This window comes from Vigna umbellata, chromosome 3 (genome assembly GCF_029865625.1).
Source record: "Vigna umbellata cultivar VRB3 chromosome 3, Vumbellata_1.0, whole genome shotgun sequence".
Lineage (NCBI taxonomy): Eukaryota > Viridiplantae > Streptophyta > Magnoliopsida > Fabales > Fabaceae > Vigna > Vigna umbellata.
Window position 1 is genome coordinate 40237010 of NC_142167.1, and position 21708 is coordinate 40258717.

A 21708-nucleotide genomic window follows, 5' to 3' on the forward strand; every position below is an offset into this window, starting at 1 on the left:
TTTTGTGCTCATAGATGTGTTAGATGATAGGAAAATAAACGCAAATCATATGAAGCTGCTTTGGTTTTTGTATCTGATATAGCTTTATTCATGCAGTACTTAATTAAGCTCATTTGTTAATTGTTTATCTGCTGATAATACTTGTATTGTACCAACGTTTATGTTCACATTATGAACTAATTAAATCATTTAAGTCCATTTTCCTTGGTAAAAGTTTAATATCTTTGCTGGACAGAAGCATGATGACTCATTTTAGTTTCTGTGTTACATTTCAGGAGCTTGAACATGTTATTTGCCAAGACTATTGAAACCAGAATCGGAGCCATTAAATGAAGCAATTGCTTCTACATTCTACAAGCACCACCCTCTTGGCCATCGTTTTCACTATTTTAATTGATATTGTCGTAATGGTCCCTACCATCACTGCTTATGCTTTCACACTCAATCCAGATAATATCATATGTTTAAGGTTCATCTCATGATTAAGTTTCATACTTTAACTATTGAATGCATTTGGTGACTTTATGCATCATTCTTAGACCTGTCAATTTGGCCCTCCTTATATGGTTTGGCCCTAACTCACGTGGGTTGGGGCCAAAAAATCCACAGGACCAAAAAGCCCCTCGTAAAAAAAGCCCACGAACCAAAATATCTTCAAAAGCCCTGTGGGCCAGGGCCAACCCATGAGCCTTTTTTTTAGAAAAAATGTTCATTTTGAATACAAGAAAAAATATAATTAACTCCTAATTTGTTACAACAATAGTTACTATAGAAAATAAATTGAAATTTTTATAAGAAGAGAGTTCTAAAATCAAGAAGTAAAAGCAAAAGGACAATATTTATTGAGTTAGATTCTCTAAGTATATAATTAAAGGATCATTTTATAAATTTAAAATTTAAATATTTAATTTCACTTTTTTTTTAAGTTATAAGTAAAAAATTAACTTTTTATCTAAAATTATCCTAATTGAAATTTAAGAGAAGATTTTCTCTAATTGAAGCTCTTAATTTAAAAAAAAAATAGGCTTCTTTATTTTCTTAGAAAGTTATTGAAAAAGAAATTAAATATAAATGATTTTTTTTTTCATTTTATACTCAACAAATCATGTTCATAACAAAAATAATAAATAAAAAAAAACTCATAAACCTTGTGTAGACTGAAGTTGTATTCGTCCATAGAATTCAATCTCCTCGTACTACTCACTCAAAATGTTTACATTTTAAATGTCATAAACATAAATATAAACATAAACATACATTTATGTTATGTGTTCTAATTGAAAGTTAAAAATAAATTATTTAATGTGTTAGTTAAAGAATTGAAACCCTATAACATTTGTCATTCTTTAGTACTTTAGGTCTATTTAAAATTTTCATTTTTTTATAAATTTTTCAGAAATTAACTTTCTTTTTATAATATATCTTGTGGTGATTTTGAGAAAAGATTATCATAGAGAAAAAAACAAAACAAAACATAAGTTTAATTTACACATAAAATATTAATACTATTTTTGATCAAAAAATTTTAGATAATAAATTTTTGAATTATTTTTAATTTTAAATTATTAAAACAAAATTGAGTGATATTTTAGAAGTCGAGGAAACAAAACAATGATTCTTTTTAAGAACGGTAAAAGCAGTGCAAATATTAAATCAAATTAATATGTTATTATCTCTCTTTGGGGTTATTTTGATATTACTAATGATATATAATTTTCTAATAATTGGTGTCTGCAACATAAGACATAATTTAATTAAAGTTGACAATAAAATAAAGCATTTTTATAATATTTCAGTAAAATAAATTTGTAATAATATTTAGTTGTATAAAATTAAGTGTGTGATTTGCAATTGTTTTTAATTATTTAAAAAAGTGGTTATTTTGAATATTAAATATTCTATTATACTATAATTAATTAGTTTTATTTAATAATTTGAAATAAGAAATCAATTACATGAATATAAAATTTAATACTTATAATAGTTACTATTAAGAATGTTGAAGTTTAGTTTCCAAAAAAATTTTAGTGGGCTAAACCCACCTTAACCCTGACCCTAACCCCCTTGAGAGGGGGCTTTGGGGGTTGGGGCTTTTTTTCTGCCCCCATTTGAGGGGCTTCTTAAGAGGGAGCTTTCTCAAGAGTGGGTTAGGACTAGCCCTGGGGTCATGGGTCAAATTGACACCTCTAATCATTCTCATGACAAGTTTCTAAACATAAAACCTTTCAAGGAAAGTCAATTCCAGGAAGTCTTTCATAGTATCAAGATCCTTCTTTCACCAAAAAATATAACCATCCTTCTGTTAGAAGAGCCATAACAAACACCATCCAGGTCAGATTCTTCTAACAATTCTCAAATCTTTCTTATTGAAACAATAGTTATCGTCTGCACAGCCACTTAGTTGAATTTTTCTCTGCATTGAACTATGTTAAAAACATCACAAAAGCACACAACTAACTCAAGCCATTGATTTTAATTTACAACCACTCTTCCTATGCAATTATTTTACTTCAACACAATATATCAAAATCTCTGTCCATGTAATTTTATGCATAAACCAGATATGGACTAGGAAGTGAAGCCTGTAAGCATGAGTTGGAAAATATTTTTTTAAAAAGAAAATCAACTTTGAATTGCCATACAAGTACTCCACACCCTCTATTTATTTTTCTTTGTTCACTCGTCATCCATGACTCTTATAAAATCAGTAAGTACAATTTAATGAGATGTATTTATTTTATTTTCTTTTCTATTTTTTGCTATTTGTTGCATTCCAAGTGTCAACCAATGGTCTGGAAAAGGAAGCATTTCATTACCTCTTTTCCTAATTGTTAAGTTTTACTACAACCAATTAAAGGGGAAATCACTCTATTTTCCCTTTTATATCCTTATTGAAAATTATGTTTCAACATTATATCCTGAGGATATTTTTCTATGTGAACCTGGGAAGAGCAGAGGCTTGAATAACGCGAGTCATAGGATAACTATCTAGGCCTAGTATAAGTGTTAACTCTTGAAGGAAATAACAAGAAAATATGTGTAATGAAATTCAACCTTGTAGCTGAAACTAAAAATTATGGACATGTTTGGATACTTTACACAGTAAATGCTTTTAAGAGAAAATAAATTTCTCTGCAAGTCGATAAGTTGCTTATACACAAGTTAAAGTTTGTTTAGATTCCTTTTTCCGTTTAGGTAAAAATGAAATACCTAAACGGAAAAAAACAAGTGTACTTAGCACTTTATTTGCAATAGTAAGTATATAATTTTTATTAATAAAATTCTATTTTTGTAAATGTTATTTAACACTATTATTGTTTGAATCTGCAGGGGTCACTGGTAATTGTTACTAATTCTTCCTCAACAGTTTCTTGTAGTTCTCTTATGTTCATTGCACAAAACATCTCGCACTTTGGTCATTAAAAGTACACTAATATAATAAGTTTTTTAATAATTTATTTGTTGTGCACACATAACTGATTTTACAAAGTTCTTCAGGACTCATTTAAATGTACATTTAACTTTATAGAGTGGTTGAGGCATATTCAAGGTTGTAGGGAATGCATATCGTCTCTAGAAAGAAGTTGCAGTTCATTGCATCAACTATAAGTAGTTAATCTTTCAAACTATAAATATAATTATAAATTTTATGATGATTTATAAATTTAACTTGTACTGCTCACGTCAACCGGGAAGCTTTCGGTGCGGATATTATGTCATGAGGCACATGCAGAAAATTATATCCGCAAATGTCGTTGACTCATGGAATCTGGTGTGAACATTTTATAACTAAGTCATTAATGTTATAACTTGACTCATTATTCATTGTGTAGATATTTGATGACACGTCTCCAATGGAGCAACATGTCATAAAGGATGTTGAAGAAAAATGGGCTGCATTTTTTTTAACCATTTGTAAATGATTAGATGTTTCGATATTACATTTTGAGTTTAGGAACTATTTTATGAGTAACTATGTTAAGTAACTATGTTAAGTAAATATATTTAGGAACTTTGTTAGTTAAATATTACATTTTGATGTGTTAATAGAAACAATATTGATTATTTTACTCGTTATTGATTATTAAAACTGTATTCTGGGATTGAATTTTATGCAAGTCTGGATATGAATAGTAACACATACAAATAAAATATTTAAAAAAAAGTCACTTTTTACACCGGTTAAAGCCACATCAAGTATAAAAAGTCTTGTTTTTCACACCGGTTATAACAACATCAAGTATAAAAGTGAGCTTCTTTTACACCTGCTCTGGTTCCATCAAATATAAAAAGTGAGTTTTTTTTTATAAAAGAAACGCTTTTTTTTATACTTGATCATAGAATATCTGGTATAAATAGCAAACTTTTATACCTGTTATAAACAGAACTGGTGTAAAAAGTTAGATTTTTTATATCTAGAACTGGTGTAAAAACGAAAACTTTCTATATCTCATGCTTTTATACCTACTCAAAAACCAGAATAAAAAACCTTTTTTTAACATGTATAAAAAAACTTTTTTTGACATAGTGATAAATTTGTTTATTGTGGAGCTCTAAAAGATTTAAGAAGATCTTGTCAAATTTAAAAAGATTTGACAAATATTATCTTTTGATAATTAAATATAATAATTATTTAAAAAATAAAATAAAATATCTAAAGATATATTGGCTCCAAATTATCTTTTATCATAAATATTTTTTAATTATGAAAACTCGTTTTCTTTTGGAAAAAAGATAGAAAAAAACACAAGGTGCAATTTTTGTGACTCTTTCCTTTTTATTGTCTTAACGAAACATTCTTCACGTTTTCCCGTTTTAGTTGTCTTTTTCATGCAATACTTAGACTTGATTTCTTGTAACTTGGCTAATCCATGAACTTAAACTTAGCTTCAACTCCATCAAAACACATCAGAATATTTAAATGACATTTAACTAAAAATTTATTTTTAACCTATTTTTATATCTCAAACTCATTTGACTATCTTAGAATAAATCCTTATGATATCTTAGAATAAATCCTTATTTTAGCAACATTTTAAGCATAAAAACCATTTAAGAAACAAAGATTAAAGTTTAAAAGAGAACATAAATATGTACTTGTCACTCATCCACTAGATACTTGTTTATATCTAAGTGTGTCTTCTGTATTGACTCGTTTAGTGCATACTTCTAAGTTATCTAATTCTTTTTCTTTACTTGTTTACTTGTCTGGACTCATCTGATGCTTCTTTGACTCATATACTCTCTTGTAGAAGTTCACTGTTTTCCCACACTAGGTTGACTCGTATGGTCAACATAATCGTATGATACTGCATTTTGCTCTTGCACTGCTTGAGTCTTCTGATCCTTATTTTTGACTTGTTATATTTATCCAAGTCGTTTGAAATTTGTTTTAGAACATGAGTTGTGTGATTGCGTGGTCGTTTGATCTAACCTTTCATTCCACTAACTAGTGTTTTCAAATCAACTCGTCAAAAAATTGAGAAAGATGATAGTGAAAAAGTGTTTCATTAGTTTCAATAAGATGAGTATCTTTACTTTTAACTACTCTATCGACAAGTACGACGATACGAAATTTAATAAAAGATACCATTAAATTTCATGAAATTGATAAAATTGATTAGATAAAAATTAGGTTTAATCCTATACTACATCCCTATTTATGTACGAATGTCTCAATTGGGTCCTCGTTTTTTAAAGTGTATCAAAATGGTCCTTAATTTTGAAAATTGATATCAATTGAGTCCTTTCCGTTAAGTTGGATGGACGGCGTTAAAAAAATTGATGAGTGGATGCTGAGATGACGAACGAACGCTCGTCCACCAGCGAACGAACGCTCGTCCACCAGCGAACGAACGCTCGTCCACCAGCGAACGAACGCTCGTCCACCAGAGAACGAACGCTCGTCGACCTCTTACTGACTGGACGACCGTTCGTTCCACACTGGAATACCGTTCGTTCGCTGGTGGACGAGCGTTCGTTCGTCATCTCAGCATCCACTCATCAATTTTTTTAACGCCGTCCAGCCAACTTAACGGAAAGGACTCAATTGATATCAATTTTCAAAATTAAGGACCATTTTGATACACTTTAAAAAACGAGGACCCAATTGAGACATTCGTACATAAGGGATGTAGTATAGGATTAAACCTAAAAATTACTAGCATCATCAATATGAAAAACACGTATACACATAACAAATTGTGTTTCTGATTTCGTTAAAAAAATTTGATTTGAAATATAGAAGACAGAGGTGTAAAACTCTTGTAACATATGTCACCTACATGTTTTTTCGAGATGCTTCTCACCTACCTTAAGCTTTTTTTTTCAAGTCAATCTGGAATAAAAGGTATTTCTTATTGTCATGTCATGTGACAACAACAATAAAACATTATTTTTTCCGTTGTGTAGCAACTTGCTACCTCATATATTAAGATCGAAGCTCAAATCGATTCCATCAAAGTCTTCCATACTAAAATCGTTGTTGGAAACCGACAACAAATAATTATTGGCAAAGCCAAAAAACACCCCAAAAAAATGCAGAGTGTGTACTGGGTGGAGTTTGCAGCACGACAAGGAGACGTAAACAGTCTCTACGAAATCATTGAAAATGATCCGTGTGTTTTAGAAGCAATAGATTCAATACCATTTGTTGAATCTCCCTTGCATGTTGCTGCACGTGCAGGGCAGGTTCAGTTTGCTGCGGAGATCATGACACTGAAACCTTCATTTGCTTGGAAGTTCAATCCCCAAGGACGCAGACCGATCCACCTTGCTCTCGAAAATGGCGACACTGCAATGGTCCTTCACCTTATAAACATGGACAAAGAACTCGTTCGAGCCAAAAGGAGAGAAGGTCTCACTCTTTTGCATTTGGCAAGTGAATCCGGAGACATACACCTGTTAACTGAGTTTCTCAGAGCTTGCCCAGATTCCGTAAAAGATTTGACCGTTAGAAATGAGACTGCACTGCATTTTGCTGTTAAAAACCGGAGGTTATATACTCTTAGATTCTTACTCAGATGGCTCACGACAAATACGGTTGAGTTGCACGCCATTCTGAATCAGAAAGACGTTGACGGCAACACCATTTTACACATTGCAGCAACAAACAATGACACGGAGGTATAGTTGATTGTTTTAAATGCTTCTCAACAAATGCTTTAAAATACCTAGTGGCAGGTGTTGGAAACTCAAGGATGGAAAAAGTTTTATAATTGAGTTACAGTCAAAGTGATTCATAAGTTAATCAGAGTAATTTATCTAAAACGATGGAAGCTACAATTAACTTGTGAATTGTGTTCGTACAGGCAATGCGATTGTTGATGAAGAACATGACAGATTTGGATGCTGCAAATTTGAGTGGCGAAACGGCATTTGATATAATAAAAGACGAAGAAATTAAGAATAATCTGGCCAGGGCCGAAGCAAGAGTTAAGATAATAAAGAAAGTCCGTTCGTTAATGGTATCAATGAGAGAGTGGCTAATTCGAAAAACTGGTAACAGGGGGAACATGTCGGATGAGATACGTAGAGTGTACATGATAGTGGCTACTCTTGTTGCAACCGCCACCTATAACGCAGCAGTGAGTCCACCTGGTGGAGTTCATCAGATTCAAGCAGCTGGGACTAATAACACTGCCGTTCATGTGGCATCAAATTCATCAAAAGTTTATGAAGGGAAATCAGTGATGTCAACCTCGAACTTTATGCTCTTTTCGATCACAAACACGTCTGCCTTTATTGTGTCCCTTATATCAATTATTTTTATGATGCCTAGGAATCTTGGATGGCTTCTACTGCATACGTCAGCATCGCTTTTTTTATTTAGCTACTTCCTCTGTTTGATGGTCGTATCTCCCAATGACATCACCTCAAACCTGTCGGCCACCATTCTCGTAGTCCTTTTATATTTAATCGCTGCGGTGGCTGGTGTTTTTTTCACACCTCAATAAGTTATGTTCGGTTATTCGGACCGGTTGTTAATTTTAGTTTTAATCGTCTTTGTGAGTCTACTATTGTGATAATTATATAGTCGAAGTGTGTGTGATTGTATGTTACTTGTGGTGATGAATAAAATGAGAAGGTTAAAAAAAAGTAGACAGTGAAGCTTAATTAATTCTATGAGAATAATATCTATTTAAATTGACATAGACAACGTATGTAATATAGATTCTTTAATTTTTTCAATATTTCTTTACCATAATTGCTAAATATAACATAATTGAAAAGATGAATTTGTAACCGCATTCAGAACCAATGTTAAAAGTATGTAAAAGTAAGGACTTTTATCATTTGTTAAAATGATAAATAACATTGAGAAAGTGTTGAGAGCATCGAGAAATACCAAGTAAATCGGAGGATGCAATAGATTGGTTGACTTGTAAAAGAATAGAAAAGAGAAGTACCAATACGAATAGAATTGAAACAAGATATTGATAAGAGAACACTATAAAAACATCGAAGGGAGCTCGAGCGGAACACGAGACATCCAAGACACTTTAGATTGAAGGTGAAAAGAACACCAAGAGGAAAAGGAACGAGATCGAGACTAAAGCTAGTTTAATAAAGAGGTTAAACGTAGAAAACGTGGAACCAACGAGGAGGTCTGACACGATAGAGATGCTTCCCTTTTGTATATGTTTCTTTTATTTTACTACATCAAGTACCTGTTAAAATAGAGAGAAAATATAAATAGGGGTGACAAATTTTTGGACACAAATTCAAACATTCAGATAAATGTCACAAACAAAAAAATAGCAAGATTAATGTTGATTGTGATAATTTTGGATCACTGCTCTCATTGATTTCTTTTATCAATCTTTCTTTTATTCTTGTTAAATTACTTTTTCTACAATTTACATTTGTGCAAACCTTTCATTGTTACTCTCTTCTTCATCTAAGTTTATTTAGAGTAATCTCGATACAGTTTCACTATGCATTTGATGGATACCATTCTAGACAAAAAAAAAAGGGGGAAACCCCATGTGCTGCTTAAATGTTGCCACATTTGATGGATCACATGCCAAGTGGCACTAACACTTTTTATCCTTTTGCAACTTATGCAAAATGAGATTGTGTGTACTCATTGCTTGCATGACCGACCTAAGAGTTTGAGTGGCCAATTAAAGTTCAATTGAAACCTTAGGTGATCTATTATGATCCAAACCCAATTACAAGTCTACTTATTTAAATCTAGGACCAAAGTATAAGCCTAATGAAATATTTATTTTAAATCTTTATATCTTCGTTGGCCTATTTTATTAGCATCTTGGGCCATACCTTCTCAATCTTTTTATAGCTTCCTTATGTTAAAGGTCCTATGGTTAGGCCTAAGTCACCATCCCTTCCTTATTGAGAAGTATTTGTTTGCAAGGAATTGGATCAGTAACATAGGTAAGTCTAATTGATAGCATTGTTATTGATCTCAGGGGCTAAATTTGGACTTCCTCTTTTACGAAATCTATCTTTATGTAAATGAAGACAAACTCAATCCCCTTCACTAAAGATCATCTTTTTTCCTCTTATTGTTGTATTTAGCATAGCTCTTTGTTTTTTTGTTACATATGATTCTTAACCCTTTCATGTAATTCTTTGAATAAATTAGATTTGGATACCCCTTCTTTGTGCACAAAATCAAAAGATGTAGGAAGAGCTATTAAATCTACAAGAGTGAGAGGGTTAAATCCATACATAACCCCCAAAGGGAGGGATTTTAGTAGTCCTATGAACTACGCTTATATAGAAAGATAATCATCCCAAGATTTATTATTAGCCTTAAAAATTGACCTCAACATAGTAGATAAAGATTTATGAACAACTTTTATCTGCCATTAGTTTATGGGTGACAAGAAGTAGATGAATTTAACTTCGTACCTAATCTAGACCATAAAGTTCTCCAAAAGTGACTAAGAAATTTAGGATCTCTATCACTACAAGAAATAATGGATTTATATACAGAAGTTTATATACGGATTTAAATCCGTATATAAGGCAAATATTATATATGAAATTTATATACGAAATTTAGCAAAAATTTATATACAGCTATTATATCGGTTATTTATATACGGATGTTCGTATATAAATTGCTACATAATGTTGCGCGTGATACGGGGAAAATTACCCAAGGAGGGATCGTATATAAGTTGTATTATCCGTTGTAGTTAGAAAACAGGTGTTATCTACGGTATTATATACGGATCAGGGAAATAATTATTTTAAAAAAAATTATATTTATAATTAAGTGGTTAAAAAAAAAGAAGGAAAAAAAATAAAAGAAAAAAAAGTGGGTGTCATTTCTCAACCTCGAGCTTTCCTCTCTTTGTCGAACCCTCGAGATTTCTTCTCTGTCGAACCATCACGCTTTCCTTTCTCTTTCGAACCATCTTCGGTCTTAGTTCGGTGTCCTTCTGTGGAGCCATCTTCGGTGTGGGTGTTGGTCTCTTGAGCCCTCTTCGGTGTGGGTGTAGATCGTGCTTTGATTCTTCCTTGTCTCTCTCTGTCTATTATTGTGACCTTCATCAATCCTTCATCAATCCTTCATCAAACACTGTGGTTGGAGCTCATTGTTAGGTGCGGTGCCGTAGTTGGGCGTTGAGTAGCTTAATCGGGTAAGTAAATCAAACCCTAATGCTTAGTAAATTTGGTTCTTCTCTGGCCATTCTTGTCATCAAGCGATTGTCATCAATCATAGGCCTAATCTCGAACCATCATCTTCGTCGCTCGAACCGTAGGAGTTCCTGCCTCCAATCGTAGTGTTCCAGTCGTGGTGCCGTTGTGGGGTAATCGTGTTCTCCGTCTCGAACCTTCAGTCACCTCTCCTCTCGAACCTCTCTTATCTGCAGTTGTCGGTCGACTTCACCCCTGTTCTGTCAAGCCTTAAATTTGGTAAGTGATTCTTCTCTTCCCTCATGTTTATGCTAATCTGTAATGCCTAGAAATCTTTAAAACTGAACCCTAATATGTGTTAATTTTATTTTCATTGCCCCATTTTTGGTTCGTTTGGCAAGACGTAGTTGGATTTTGACTAGGCATCGATTGAGGCTGCTGTGTTGCGGTTTAAGCTGAGACATAGAACTTGGTGCTGCGAAGGCCGAAGGAACCAGAAAAAGGTGTTTTTAATTTCCTCTCTTGCTCGGTTTGGTATGCAATGTACTTCGGTGTGTGTGTGTGTGTATATATATAATGTTAATTTTTAAGTATTGTTGACTGTATTAAGTATGTGAAGTCGTAAATGCTATTATACATGTTAGTGTTTGTGGCTATTCTACATTGCTAGAGTTGGCTGCCTTATATTATAGCCTTTTTGAATCTGAACCTGGTGTAATATGTTAATTTTATTTGGTTTAGAATTTTTTATTGTAAAGTCAAAGAAGTCCTCTGGTTCAGAAGACTCTAGCTTGCTTCCTTCAGATCTTCCTTCCTTTGTTCTTCATTATAAGGAACTTTTTCTTGTAGAGTAGTGCTAACAAATTAAGTATGCTCTCAAGAGGTGTCCTGATATAGCTATTGTTGTTGTTGAGGTACTGGTGTTGGATTTTACTAAGTTTTTTGTGGTCGTGTTAGTTGTTATGGTTGTGGTTGCTCTTCTACCGCTATAACTACACTGGATTCCCCCATTTGAAAGGGTCTGTCTCCAGGCCAAGCCATTAGGTTCAGAACATGAAACTTTGAAATCTCCTCAGTTACGACATTTGTTATGTCCAACAAGTATCCTCTTTTGATGTAGTATATGAATTGGGCTTAAGCAATGGTGAAGCTAGGTACATGGGAGCTAGGGGTCACATTAGAAATAAGAAAGGTGACCCATATTTGTGATAGTTTTCATGCTTTCCCTTTGGAAGTGTTTGAGGTTGTCCAGACCTCCCTAGCTTAGTGTCACTCCTCTTATGAAATCCTTGAACAGTTCCCCTTCCTCATTGGATTTATTTCTTGTGAGCTACAAGAATCCTTGATATTTTTTGATTATGCATTTATCAATTTTGTCCAACTGAAGTAAATCATCAATTGAACTTTTAAATTCATTCAGCACCTCATTACTCCCAATCAAAAAACTAAGTTAAATGAATCTGAACTTTATAGACAAAAGTGTGAAACGGCAAAGAAGAATCGGACATCTGAAAAGGGTGGTTGTTTGCACACTGAAGGATCTATAAGTGTGCATGAGCATGCTATTCGTTTGGTATGTAACTTGTACATTTTTTTTCTTATATTTGTAATCATAAACTTTACAAATATTTATTAACAACTCATTTTGTTTACAATCACAAGAGCTTGGTCGGTTTGTGCATGTTGATGAAAAATTTCAGCAGACACATATTCGTCAATCAAAAGGGGAATTTGTGGACGAAAGGTCTAGGCGGACCCATGTAAGTTTGTACTAACTCTATCACATTATAAATTTTCGGTTTTTAAACCTCATGTTTAATGATAATATTTATTCATTTAACAAGAACAATTTGTTGCAAAATTTTCTCAAATAAGATCTAAGACTGCATTTGTTGGTGTCTCAGCATCTTCTCCTCTAGACCCTACGGAGGAGGAAAGATTGAGAAATCGATGTTGGTTAGAGGCTGCTGGTGGAAAATAAAAGGGACGCGTATACGGCATTGGAAATGTCACTTCCCAAGATGACTGTGTTGATAGTTACATCCAACAAACACAGGCATCTTCTACTACTCAACAACAAAATTCAGAAGAAATTGTTAACCTGAAATCGCAGTTACAACAATATGGTCAGCAGCTTGAAAAGTTTGAAGGCTTTATTGGCGTCCTCCTGCCATTCCTTCCACCTTCAGTAGCCGCAGCTACACAAGACTTTTTAAACCTTCAAAATCCTCAACTTCAAAATGAAGTACCCAATGATGTCCAACCAGAACAACAACCTCCAGAATAGCAACCACCACACCAGCAACCACCAGATGAACAACCACAAGATGGAAATGATTATCTGCATTATTAGGCATTTTATAGAACTTATTTCCATTACTGTTGAACTTATTTAGAACCACAACCACAATCCGTTTATGAACTTAACTAATGTTTATTCTTGCAGTTATATTGATGTAAACAATATTTATGTATTCATATACAATGTTTCCTTTATGGATTAAGTGTATCTGAAAAGCTTATTGGATTTATATGTCAATGTGCAATGTATAATGTCCAGGTTTGCTTATATCAATTGTGAATGTTCACTATAATGTTCAGGTCTGCTTGTATATTGTGCATGGGGAACTGCTATATACAGGGTATTTGTTTAGCTCTTCTTAAACCATTATATACGGATTTATCCATATATAGATTATATACGGATTTATCCATATATAGATTATAAATGGATTTATCTGTATATAAGTTATATACGGATAATTCCGTATATAATTTCCGTATATAGGTTATATATGGATTTATTCGTATATACTTTATATATGGATATATCCGTATATAATTTCTGTATATAAGTTATATACGGATTTATCCGTATATAAACCTAGCTACGATAGTATTATATACGAATTTTTGTCCGTATGTAATCCGTATATAACCAAGTATTATATACGAATTTTGGGTCTTATATACGGATTTTTGTTGTATGTAATTCATTTTTTTCTTGTAGTGTATAAGAGGCTATAGTATGAGGTAAACCATAAAGTTTAACTACATCTTTAAAGAATAACTTTGCAATATTGATTGCATCATCCAGCTTGTGAGAAGGAATAAAATGTGTCGTTTTACTAAATATGTACATTACCATAAAGATAGGATCACAACCCGTTAAAGTTCTTAGAAGACCTAGGACAAAGTCCATACTAATATCCTCCCAAGTAATTAAGCCTAGATTTAGCTTGTAAACATGAAACACATCTATGGAAATTTCTCTGGACATGTTTCCTCATAAAGGGCCAAAAGAATCTATCTTTAAGCATGCTTTTTATCAACCCTAAAGTTCCTTATAAGTTCCCCTCAAGCAACAAGCCTAGATTTAGCTTGTAAACATGAAACACATCTATGGAAATGCCTTTGGACATGCTTCCTCATAAAAGGCCAAAAGAATCTATCTTTAAGCATGCTTTTTATCAACCCTAAAGTTCCTTATAAGTCCCCCTCACGCATTTCCATGACTAAGATTTTCTATGTGAATCTTGGAGAATACAAATCTTTCCTACTTTAAACCAGTACCCATCATTCACATAGAAACCTCCTTGAGCCTTTTTCAAGCATTCAACACAGATGGATGACAAGTTATAATCTTAAGAATACAATGTATATGATTAAATCCAAGAATTTGGGCACTTAATTTTGAAAAGAGATTGTGCCTTCTTGACAAGGCATCAACCACAATATTTTTTCCCTTCTTGTATTTAATTACATGAGGAAATTGTTCTAAGTATTCCATCCATTTAGCATGTCTTTTGTTTAACTTATGTTGACCCTTCAAGTGCTTAATTGACTCATGATCACTATGAATGACAAACTCCTTGTAAATAAGGTAATGTTTGCAAGTTTGAAGGACCCTCACAAAAGCATATAATTCCTTGTTATAGGTGGGATAATTGCAAGAGGAGCCATTGAGTTTTTCACTGAAATATACAATGGGGTGTCCTTGCAATAAAGCTACACTAATGGAAACTCTCTAGGCATGATTGTAAGACCTAGGAAAAATAAAATTATAGAAGAGTAGTATGTTTTGCAAAGTTTGGCAATGCTAGAATTGGTGCCTTAGTGAATCTTTCTTTTATATTTTCAAAAGATTTTTGTTCTTTTTCTCCTTAAGAAAATGTGACATCTTTCTTCACTAACTCATTAAGTGGTGAAGCTAGACTAGATAAATTAGGAACAAGCCTTTTATAAAAATTGGTCAAACCATGGAAGCTTTTAACTTCTCTCACTTTTTGTGGGAATGGGCCATTCTTGGATGGCCTTTATTTTGTCAAGGTCCACATGTATCCCTTGTTTATTGAACACAAATCCTAAAAGGACAACACTATTAACACAAAAGGTAACTTATCTTTATTGGCAAACAAATTATTATCCCTAAGAATGGAAAGGATTGACCTAGACCTACATGATCATGCAGACTTGTACACTAAAATATCACCAAAGTAAACTACAACAAATTTACCTATGAAACCCTAAGAACATGATTCATATATAAGGCCAAAAGGCATCACTAACAAATCATACAATACAAACCTGGTATTAAGAGCAGTCTTCAACTCATCACTTTATTTAATTCAAATTTGGTAATAACCACTTTTAAGATCAATTTTAGAAAATACAATGGACCCATGTAATTCATCTAGAATATTATCTAACTTAGAGATTGGATGCCTATATTCTCCAGTTGTCACCTTTTTTTGGTACTTATACGACAAGCACAACATAAGGGCTAAGACTTTTTTGAATCCAACCATTATCTAACAAATCTTGCACTTGAGACTCTATCTCTTTAGTTTCTTAAGGATTGGTCCTATAGGCGGGTTTATTAGGAAGACTAGCCCTAGGTACAAGGTCAATTTGATACTTTATTTTCCTAAAAGGAGGGATCCCAATGAGACCTTCTTTAGGAAATATATCATCAAACTCCTTCAAAAGATTTTCAATGGATGAAGATAGTTTCTTGGTTTCAAGATTAGTAGAAATGCATGTTAGTATTCCTTAACATAGGAGGTGAGAAAGTTGTTCAACATGAAGAAGGTTTTTTAAAGATTTTTGGTTTAAAAGAGCTTCATGTTGAATGACCTTATGGAAGGAACACTAATTTCCCACATCTCTAACTCATCTTTAGTTACTTTTTAGGGGTTTTCTTGACTTTTTTTCTTTTCTTTTCTTCTTCCCTCTTGACCTTCATTTGAACTTAATCCTCTGCCACTTATGAGGGTTTCAAAGGGTGAAGTACAAATTTCGTATCCTTGTGTAGGAGCTTAATTTAATTAGAATGACCATTGCATATAGATTTTTTATCAAATTTTCATGGTCTTCCTACTAAAACATGACAAGCCTCCATGGGAACTATATCTCATAAAACTTCATCTTTGTAGTTCCCTATGGCGAATTATCCCTTCACTTGTTGATTTACTATAATATCCCCATATTCAATTAGCCAATGAAGTTTATAAGGTTTGGAATAAGGTATAACAACTAAATTAAGTTTCTCAACCAATATAGTGTTGCAATAATTTGAGAACATGTATTATCTAAAAATTTACATCTTGTATGAAAGATGTTATCTCTTTATGTGATGTATTGCGCACTAGGTTGGTTGTTGACAAAGTCTTCTTACCATGAGAAGATCTCCACAAGGGTATGTATCCTTTCCATTAGACTCTTTTGGACTTTCACTCACTCTCACTAGATGAAGACTCCTTTTGACTACTATAATTTAGCTCCTTGCATATTTCTTTCCAGATTAAACTAATTTTAGCCTTAATTTATAGCTTAGGCCATTTAATTTTATGTTTCGAATGAATCAAACTTTAACTTCAGCTGCACAAACAATATTAGAATATCCAAAAATAATTTATATAACTTATAATTACTTTTCAAGAGCTTTTCATTCCCAAACTTAATAAGTTCTCTTGACACAAATTTTATTCAAATCAATTATTTAAAAATAACAATTCCATCAAAATTTTGAAATTAAAGCTCAAATGTGGGCATAAATATGCATTCATCACCTTACCTAATAATCTTAACTCATTTAAGATCATTTGAAATCTGTTGAAAATGCTTTGGATATTTGTGTTATCCTCTATTAAGAACAACTCATATTGCTTTATCAACAAGCTTAGCTTGTTTCGCTTTTCTTCATTAGAACCTTCGTATGTGACGATAAGAGTATCCCTTATTTCCTTGTCTCCTTTGAAGGCATGTACATTTATGTATTCTTCTTCTGAAAGAGTGCACATTAGTGAATTTCTAGCTTTTGAGTTCAAAAGGTATTTGTGTTTATGCTCTTCTTTCCATGTGCTTTTGGGCAGTTCATCACCCTTCTCACAAGGGGTATAAAATTTCCATTTTTCATCATGTCTCACGTGTCTATGTGGCAAGACTCAAAGAAAGCAATCATTTGTTGCTTCCAGTAGTTGAACTTTTCCCCCTTGAACAAGGGAAGGTGACTTACTACGTATCTTTCATTTTCCAGTAAGATTGTTTCCTCAAGCCTGGCAAAGAACTAACCCCTAAGGTTAGCCCTGATAACAACTGAAATCACAGGAAAACACTGGAAAGGGAGGGAGTTGAATAGTGTTTCAAAACTTTTCGTAAATCAACGTTTGATAAATATTGCAGGGGTTAGATATTCTACAATAGTTGTTTGACGTGTGTTCTTAAGTAAAACATTTAGGGACGACATTTTAAGTACAAAAAGCAATAACACAAGTATTTTGTACTTATTCACTCAATCTTGAGCTATCTACAGTCTCCCTCAAGAGCCCTTGAGAGGTTCCACTAATTTTATCCAAGATTACAACCGAGTACAAGTCATTAGTCCGAGTTTAACCACTTCAGTCCCCCTAGCCAATTTTGACTAGTCTAAGTTTGATCACTCTTGGTATCCAAATATTCTGACCAATCCTAGTATTAACCTTAGACAACTATCTAGAACGTTTAACTCTCATGAGCTAAACAATATAAGTGTTTTAATTCTCTTCAGAATATCCAAACAAAATCAGTGTTGGTATATAAGTGCATATTCTAATAACTCTTAGTAAGAAGATAAATACAGTACAAAGAAATCTAAGAACTTGCGAAGTTCTTTCTTTTGTTCTATGAATGGACTTAAACTATGTAAGCTTATTGAGAGAATAACAGCTTAATAATACAATGAAAGCAAAAAAGTTCTTCTGTTCTCTTGTGTGAGTTATTCTTTTACAGCTTTCTTCGCGAGATGACCATTACTTAGAGATAGTTAACTTTGTTAAGAATATATGGCTTCTCGTAGAAAGATATGTATTTTTCTACGTCTTATGAAAAACATCATTGCTTTTGTAGTTAGAGCTAGTACAACTATGATAAGACATAAAGCATTAGAAAAATTTTCTAGTAATGTTTTCCTATCTCACAACGTATTTCTGATATTCGTGCAATACTTTTGAGTATATCTTGATATTATAAATATCTGCAAAAATAAAGAGAGAAAAGGTAAAACAGACAAGGTATAATATATACATGCATTTAATGATTTATACGTTGATAAAGAATTGAAGCATGTTTCGTAAAATAAACATTTAGTACAAATCTGAGCTTTTTCAAATACATAAGATATATGTATTTTGTGGCTTCTTTCTCTATACATACTTTTAATAAATATTGTTTAATCTTTTATACTTAACACATGGTCTATCTTAATAGTATTTAATAATAATGTTTTGATGTGTATATTTTGTATACATTATACTTCTGGATGTTTTGTTAAATGTTTGTTAAACTTCAAAACTAAACATGTTAGAGTCTATTTCCTTTAGACATTAGCTACTTCAAGTCCTCTTCTAAAATAGCAAGTTGGACCTTTCTCTCAAGTCTTTGATTTTATTTTTGCATGGTCTTTTATTGTCTCCTTAGTTTGAGTGCTCATGAGAAAGAGATTCTAAACTGTGAACATATATTCTTCAGAGACACTCCCACTATGTTTTAAACTGTGAACAGATTCCTCAGAGTGCCTTGTTCTAACTTTTGGATTTTGTAGAGAAGTCCCTGGTCAAGAGTTGGCTTGGTCAAAATCAACTTTTGACCCTTGCTTCACTAATCAAAACGCAACATAGTGGGAAAAGGGTGGATCTAGCTGAGCCATCTTCGAAGGAGCTCTGGCAACCCTAGTTGTTGTGACCCTGATTCACCTAAATCCCTATTGATGACTTTGGTAATTCTTAGGTCATGCAATTTTGACAAATTACTCATTTATTACTTTGATCGAAATAAGAAACATCTCCCTTTCGAAAGGATAGCGCTAAGCAGAAAAACAATGAGCATAATTCAAAACTTGAAAAAGGCTTGGTGAATGAAACACTCCCATAATCATTATTTTTAGTAATTCAAAACCATATACAATATTATTATTGTATAATACAGATTATATAATATAGATTTAACAGAATAGAAATATAAAAAAAGCATTAAATTAGTGAACCCCAGAAACCGTTACTGCATTTCATTCCATTGATGTTCTTCATTTTCTTTTGTCCTAAAAAGAACAACACAGGGATTTCAAGAGAAGTAACACCTATGTCACAACACAATTTCAAAGAAAAGGAAATCATCAAAGCATTGGATCAGCCTCCAAAACCATAGAGAGTCCTTCCCTGTCTCTTCAGGGCATACACCACGTCCATGGCCGTAACAGTCTTCCTCCTAGCGTGCTCGGTATAGGTCACAGCGTCGCGAATCACATTTTCCAGGAATATCTTCAGCACTCCTCTGGTCTCTTCATAAATCAATCCACTGATTCTCTTCACGCCACCTCTTCTAGCCAATCGCCGAATCGCCGGTTTCGTTATGCCCTGAATGTTGTCCCGAAGAACTTTCCTGTGCCTCTTCGCACCTCCCTTGCCCAATCCCTTTCCTCCCTTGCCACGACCAGACATTTTCTCAACAGTTTCCGCGCTCAAATAGATCTACTTTTAGGATTTAGGGATTTCTGCTAGTCCGAATTGGAACTAGAACGGGACTCCAGAGAAGGATTTCGATCGAACTAGAAAATTTAGGGTTTTGTTTCGATTTAAGATTTCGAATGATTTTTCGGAGGGAGATATACGGGTATTTATTGAAGGTGCTTCCAAGTTTTGAGTTTTGAGTTTTGATCTTTGTCGTTGGATGGAGAATTGATCGACGGTTCATCTTTGCGATCCGTGGACTGCAAATTCGACAATTAAGAAGCGTTGATAGATAGATTTGAACGGCCAGAATTTGTGTTGTAGCGTATGTGTAGATTGGGACTTTTTTTACTTTTTCTCCACATTTTGAAACATCCTTTTAAATAAATAGAATAGAATAATAAATTGCTTTTTTTCATGCAATATAAAAATCACAAAACCAGAAGTCATTGTAAATTGTATTTATTGCTTTAAGAAATTCATCAAATTAATATGCAATATTTTTAAAAAATAAAAATTCTATTGAAAATAGACTTGTTATTCTTTATACAATTTTTTTTCGTAAGAAGAGTATGACTCCCTCTTTTTATTTGTTTGTTACTTTTTTTAAGTTGAAAATTTTCTCCTTTTATTGAAATAAGAAGTGTTTTAGAAAATAAAATTTTATAATCATCAAATATTTGTATTACCTTGATTAGGTTTTTAAAATATACAAGTTTTAAACTTGTTTACTTAGTGTATGTTTAAGTGTTATTAAAAGAAATAATGAGTTTGAGAATATAAATAATAAAATTTTTTACTTTATAATTAATTTTTTAATAGAATTAAGAGGAAAATTATTTATAGATTTGAAAAGTTAATAAATCAATAAAAATATAAATAATAGAATCTAAGTTTATTACTCAATAATGTTGACGTTAATTTACATTAGATATAAAATTTAAATTTGTTACTTAATAACAAACATAAATTTAAGTCTGCTGAATCTAAGTCTGCTTTAAAATAGACTTAAAAAGTCAAAAATAACAAACTTAAAAAGTTTATTTTCTACTAGTAATGCTTAAGTGACTCTCAGAATGGGGATGTTACACAAGCAATAGATATAGCCTTAGAAAGAAGTTGTAGCTCATTACACCAAATATAAGTAGTTAATCTTTGTGACTATTCAAATAAAATTATACACTTTATGATACTATGTAAATTTAACTTGTACTGCTCATGTCAACCGAGGAGCTTTGAATACAAATATTATGTCATGAGGCATATGTAGAAAATCATATCCGTAAAGTTGTTGACTCATGGAATTTGGTAACGTCAACATTTTATAACTAATATCTTGAGTCATTATCATTCTAACTTGACTCAAAATGTTTATTGTGTAGTAATTTAGTAACGCATATCCAATAGAGCAAGAGGTCCTTAAGAATGTTTGGAAGTAGTGGTACGCATTTATATTAAGTATTTATAAATGATGTTAGGTAAATATTATATGTATTCATTATATATTGATGTTAGAAACTATTTATTGATGTGCATATAGTAGGAAGTTAATTGATTTTTATTTTTGGATATATCCATTAGAATGTATTTTGGGATTGTTATCTATTCTGAAACTAAACTTTATACAAGTTTGTACATAGATGGTAGCACATTTAGACCTTTTATTGAAAAAAAAAACATAACTTTTTATAATCAGTTCTAGCATTAACTGGTTTAGAAAGTAATTTTTTATATCGATTATTATTACACCTAGTATAAAATTTAAGATTTTTTATACTTGTTATAACTATAACTCAAAGATAAGACTTTTTTATATTTGTTGTAACAAATAACGGGAATAAAATGTTTGCTTCATACTGAGATTTTTTTCGTTCCAAACAAACTGTCTATACCGATTTCAGAATAAGTATAGAATGTGGACCTTAGCCGGAATAAAAAGTTGAATACTTTATATACTTTTTATTCCTATATCGGTTCAAAATCTGATAAAAAAAAGTATATAAAATGAAGGGAAGTAATTGGAAAAAAAATGAAAATAGATCAAGATTTTTCATAAAGAAAATTATTTTCTCTAATACTTTTTTACTCAAAATTTATTACAATAAATTATAAT

The 21708-nt window shown here is 32.3% G+C and overlaps 2 protein-coding genes across 2 annotated transcripts; one reads left to right on the top strand and one right to left on the bottom strand.

Annotated features, from left to right (window-relative positions):
- Positions 1–6516: 6516 nt before the first annotated feature.
- On the top strand, positions 6517–8072 carry LOC124840079 (ankyrin repeat-containing protein BDA1-like). Its single transcript, XM_047316070.2, has 2 exons — positions 6517–7125; positions 7311–8072. Exons 1-2 carry the CDS (start codon positions 6538–6540, stop codon positions 7953–7955), a joined length of 1233 nt encoding a protein of 410 aa, XP_047172026.2. The 5' UTR covers positions 6517–6537; the 3' UTR covers positions 7956–8072.
- Positions 8073–19123: 11051 nt separating this feature from the next.
- Positions 19124–19740, bottom strand: LOC124840071 (histone H4). Its single transcript, XM_047316059.2, has one exon. It carries the CDS (start codon positions 19584–19586, stop codon positions 19275–19277), a length of 312 nt encoding a protein of 103 aa, XP_047172015.1. The 5' UTR covers positions 19587–19740; the 3' UTR covers positions 19124–19274.
- Positions 19741–21708: the final 1968 nt, after the last annotated feature.

Bases quoted from the DNA above. Each gene is read 5' to 3' on its own strand.
- LOC124840079 (XM_047316070.2), top strand. From the start codon at position 6,538: ATGCAGAGTGTGTACTGGGTGGAGTTTGCAGCACGACAAGGAGACGTA. The intron at 7,126-7,310 runs GTATAGTTGATT...GTGTTCGTACAG, and splicing joins CAACAAACAATGACACGGAG to GCAATGCGATTGTTGATGAA.
- LOC124840071 (XM_047316059.2), bottom strand. From the start codon at position 19,586: ATGTCTGGTCGTGGCAAGGGAGGAAAGGGATTGGGCAAGGGAGGTGCG.